Genomic DNA, 5205 nt, shown 5'->3' on the forward strand with positions numbered 1-5205 from the left:
TGAGCTGTGCTGATAAGGCTGCCACCTTCCCAGATCGCCTATTAGAGTAAGAAGACAAATGGAAGCATCTGGCCACGGGGGTGCCGTGATGTCAGTTTTACCTCCTGGGCCCAAACGAAATGTCCAGGGCTTCAGGCCAAGAGCTAAAGGCAGGAACATATGTCTGGGCTAATGTACAGGGAACTCGGCTCCACAATTCAGGGTCCTGGACCAAACAACATTCAGAGACCAAACAGGAAGATTCTGGAAACGACACTAAGCTTCTCCTCAAAGAACCCGCCTGTCCCAACTACCAGACCAAAATGTACACAAGCTTACTCTTCTTCTTCATCAGAGGATGACGTTCGGGATGAGCGGTCTGTCTTTTCACTGGATTTGTCATCTTCCTCCTCCTCCTCATCGTCAGAGTATACCTCACTGGTTTTTAATGGCTGTTTTTTGGCGAGGAGCTCAGCTAAAAAGAAAGGGAAAATGTTTACTTAGCTTCTCTCAGTAAGAAACTGGAACATTCTTCATCTTTGAAAAAGAACTAACACATTGAAAGTGACTTGATAGCTCCATCTGCTCGGAACTGGATTGTGATGATTTGAATTCATGAAGAAGTGAGACCCTGGCCAGTCTGGCTCAATGGGTGGAACATCGGCCTACAGACTGAGGGTCACAGGTTCGAATACAGTCAAGGGCATGTACCTTGGTTGCAGGCTCGATCCCCAGCCCTAGTCAGAGCGGGTGCAGGAGGCAACCAGTTGATGTGTCTCTCTCACATCAGTGTTTTTCTCTCTGTGTCTCTCCCCATCCCTTCCATTTTCTTTTTTATTTTTAAATATATTTTTATTGATTTCAGAGAGGAAGGGAGAAGGATAGAGAGACAGAAACATCAATGATGAGAGAGAATCATCAATCGGCTGCCTCCTTAAAAGCCCCACACAGGAATCAAGACCCCAAACCGAGCTGTGCCCTCCTGGTTCACAGGCTGATGCTCAACCACTGAGCCAGCCGGCAAATGTATGCTATTTTAATAAGCACAGCACATTAGAAACTGAATTTGGTGTTAATTAATATTTATAAGGTTGGGATTTAGAACTTAGTTTAACGACAAATGTACTTTAGGGGTCCCCATCATGGGCCACTCCGCTGCTCCCCTCCCTGGCTCTAGCCCAGACAGTGAGAGGTAGTGAAGCAGCAGCTGAATGCTGGCCAGTCCCTCTCCCTCACAGAAGAGCGATGTGTATGCAGCAGCCAGACACAATCCAATGCTGGGCTGGACCTGGTGTTGTTTACTACAATTTTCATTCAGGGCAGACAACCTACCTACTTCCAACCTTTCCAATGGCAACTGAGCCAAACCAGCTAGGGCCCTTCTATTTTTTTTAAAAAAAAAAAAAATCAACGGGAAAATATCCTTGGGTTAAGATTAACAAAACAAACAAACAGGAAAACAAACAACAACAAAAAATGAAGTTAAACTCGAGAGTTAAATCATTTAAGCACTAAATGTCAAGCCTCAGTAGACACAAAAAGGGCTGGAATACTGTTTCTAAGTGGGCAGAAAGGGTCACCAATTGTACCGACAATTATTTTTCATTGCACTTAAGATACTTGATGATGGTCAGGAATGATGGGGGGAAATTTTATGATGACTTCAGAGAATCTTTGAGTAAAACTTTAAATAGAAAGCAGCTACAGATAATTATGACACAAATGGGCATCACTGTATTCCAATAAATATTATTTACAAAAAGGTAGTTTATCAACTGCTGCTCGACATAAAATATAAGGAGTGATTTCTAGGATATATAGTAAAAGGCGAAAGATTTATACGATCTGAAGAGAAACCAGAGTATAGTAAAGTGAAAAAGCAAGGTAGAGAAAAGTATATATGGAGTGCTACCATTAATCTAGGACAGTAGGTGAATCTGTGTCCTTTTGTTTAGGGGGGGGAAAGGAAAGGTAAAAAAATTTTTCTAAGTGGTTACCTTTTATGGGAAGAAGGAAAGGGGTGAAATAGAAAGGTATAGTGCTAAACTTTTCTGAATATACCTTATTTAGTAGATTTTACTTTGGAAATTTTCGAGAAGGGTGTCAAGACCATTCAGTGGGAAAACAACAGTCTTAAAAAAAATGGTGCTGGAAAAATTAGATATCCCACATGTAAAAACACCCCACAAACAAAGAAGATGGACCCTTACAACTGTATACAAAAATTAACTCAAAATGGATCATAGACCTAAATATAAGAACTAACTCTATAAAATTCTTTTTTTTTTAAATATATTTTATTGATGTTTTACAGAGAGGAAGGGAGAGAGACAGAGAGTCAGAAATATCGATGAGAGAGAAACATCGATTAGCCGCCTCCTGCACATCCCCCACTGGGGATGTGCCCATAACCCAGGTACATGCCCTTGATCGGAATCGAACCTGGGACCTTTCAGTCCGCAGGCCGAAGCTCTATCCACTGAACCAAACCGGTTTCGGCTAAAATTATAAAATTCTTAAAAGAAACCTTTAGGGAAAAAGTTTCATGACACTGGATAACAATTTCTTGGATATGACAACAAAAGAAAAATATTAAGTTAAAAATTATACTTCCATCAAAATTAAAAGCTTCCATGAATCAAACAACACTATCAAAAGCAAAAAGACCATCCTGGCCAGTTGCTCAGTGGTTAGTGTGTTGGCCTGTGGAGGGAAGGGTTGTGGGTTCGATTCCTGGTGAAGGGCACATATCTCAGTTACAGATTCCCTGGCCCCAGTAGGGGCAAGTGCAGGAGGCAGCCAATTGATGTGTCCCTCTCATGTTTCTCTCTATTTTTCTCCCCCTCCTCTCTAAAAATTAATGGAAAATATATCTTTTTTGTGTGTGTGTGAGGATTAACAGCAACAAAAAAAAGACCAAATGGGGAAGACATATGTGAAAATCATACACAGTGGAACCTCGGTTCTTGAACTTAATTCTGGAGGCTGTTCAAGAAGCAATTTGTAGAAAACAGAATCATTTTTTCCAATTATAAATAATATAAATTAAATTAATCCATTCCAGACCTCCAAATGATTCCCTATTTTAACCTTTCTTATATACAGTACATGTCTAATGTATTGTTTAATTTATAAACACTTTTAAAATTAAATTTACTGAACCTCTCCCTACTAGTCTTAAATGAATCACTTTTAGTGTTCAATCTAGGGATGTCTTTCAGGTCAGCATGCAGCATCATTGCTTGTTCATATATCTCTGCCTCTGAAATAGCTGTCACTGCCTAATTGCTTTCGTTTCTCCAAATCAGCAAGTTTTTCTACCTCTTTCATTGTCTGTGATCATTGTTTCTTTCACACACTTAGCAACATTAGCACTCTTTTTTCTTTAAAATTTTTTTTAACAGAATGGTTCTGTTGCTTTTTAAAAAAATATATTTTTATTGATTTCAGAGAGGAAGGGAGAGGGAGAGATAGAAACATCAATGATGAGAACAAATCATTGATCAGCTACCTCCTGCATGGGGACTGAGTCACAACTTGGGCATATGCCCTGACTGGGGATATAACCTTGACCTCCTGTTTCATAGGTCAATGCTCAACCACTGAGCCACACCAGCTGGGCAACATTAGCACTCTTGATGGCCTTTTTATGTTTTAAAATTGTGATAATCCTTGATATTGATTTCACCAGCAACAAAAGCATTATCTCTGAGGCCTGAGAAACACTTTTTGTCATTCTCAGGTATCAGCTTGAAAGGGTTGTCAGTTTGAAAACAAATTGGTTGACAACCAAATTGTTCAAGAAACAAGGTTTGGCTGTATTTAATAAGAGATTAATAGTAAAAAAATATAAAAAACACCTATAACTCAACAACAACAAAGAAGTTGATTAAAAAATGAGCAAAAGCTATAATAGATATAACTTCACCAAAGAAGTTATCCAAATGGTCAATAAGCACATGAAAAGATGCTCAACATCACTAATCATTAGAGAAATGCAAATAACAATCACATTTCATATCCACTAGAATGGCTACTATCAAAAAGACAACAACAAGTGTTGGTGAGGATATGGAAAAAGTGAAACCCTCATACATTGCTGGTGGGAATACAAAATGGTAAAGCCACTTTGGAAAACATTCTGGCAGTTTCTCAAAAGGTCAAACACAAATTTACCATATGTTTCAACAATTCCAGTCTTGCTCTAGCTGGGTAGCTCAGTTGGTTAGAGCGTTGTCTCAATACGCAAAAGATTGTAGGTTTGATCCCCGATCAAGGCACATACAGCAATCAACCAATGAATGTATAAATAAGTGGAACCTGGCCAGTGCAGCCCAATGGTTGAGCATCAGCCTATGAACCAGGAGGTCACAGTTCCATTCTGGTCAGGGCACATGCCCGGGTTGCAGGCTCCAGTGTGGGGTGTATAGGAGGTAGCTGATCAATGATTCTTTCTCATTATTGACATTTGTATCTCTCTTCCCCTCTCACTTACTTTCTGAAGCCAATAAAAATATTTTTTAAAAATAAATAAGTGAAACAACAAATTGATGTTTCTCTCAAATCAATAAAAGGAAAAAAAAACACACCACACAATTCCATTCCTAAGTACTACATACCTAAGAGTAATTAAAAACATGGGTCTAATCAACAACCTATACACAAATGTTCATAGAAGAATTATTTATAGTAGTAAAAAAAGCAAAAATAACCCAAATGTCCATCAAAAGGTCAATGGATAAATAAAATGTATTTATCCATTAAATGGAATATTATTCAGAAGTATTGACATATGCTATCTCATGCATGAACCTAGAAAATATTATGCTAAGTGAAAAAAGTCAGACACAAAAGACCATATATTGTGTGATTCGATTTCTATGACATGTCTAGAACAGGCAAATCCATAGAGCTAGAAAGTAAATTAACACTAGAAAGACTGAAATTTAGTATATACCTATATTGCCCAAAAGCAGTCAAAATGACTGCATTGTGAAAGAATAACTAATGTGTAAAGAAATTTGTTTAAAATTAATTTTTTTTTTAAATATATATTTTATTGAATTTTACAGAGAGAGGAAGGGAGAGAGATAAAGAAACATCAATGAGAGAGAAACATCGATCAGCTGCCTCCTGCACAACCCTTACTGGTTTGGTGCCTGAAACCAGGGCATGTGACCTGGATCAACGCTCAAACACTGAGCCACACTGGCCGTGCTCCTTCTC

At 38.5% G+C, this 5205-nt stretch overlaps 1 protein-coding gene across 2 annotated transcripts in view; it reads right to left on the reverse strand.

Moving 5' to 3' along the window:
• RTF1 (RTF1 homolog, Paf1/RNA polymerase II complex component) overlaps window positions 1–5205 on the reverse strand; it is a 64265-nt gene that overhangs the window by 9765 nt on the left and 49295 nt on the right. For both annotated transcript variants that reach the window (XM_006778071.2, XM_006778072.2), the window contains exon 7: window positions 319–454. In XM_006778071.2, the coding sequence (XP_006778134.1) occupies window positions 319–454 (136 nt within the window). The remainder of the gene's footprint in view (window positions 1–318; window positions 455–5205) is intronic.

The sequence above is a fragment of the Myotis davidii genome, unplaced genomic scaffold (genome assembly GCF_000327345.1).
Source record: "Myotis davidii unplaced genomic scaffold, ASM32734v1 scaffold46, whole genome shotgun sequence".
Lineage (NCBI taxonomy): Eukaryota > Metazoa > Chordata > Mammalia > Chiroptera > Vespertilionidae > Myotis > Myotis davidii.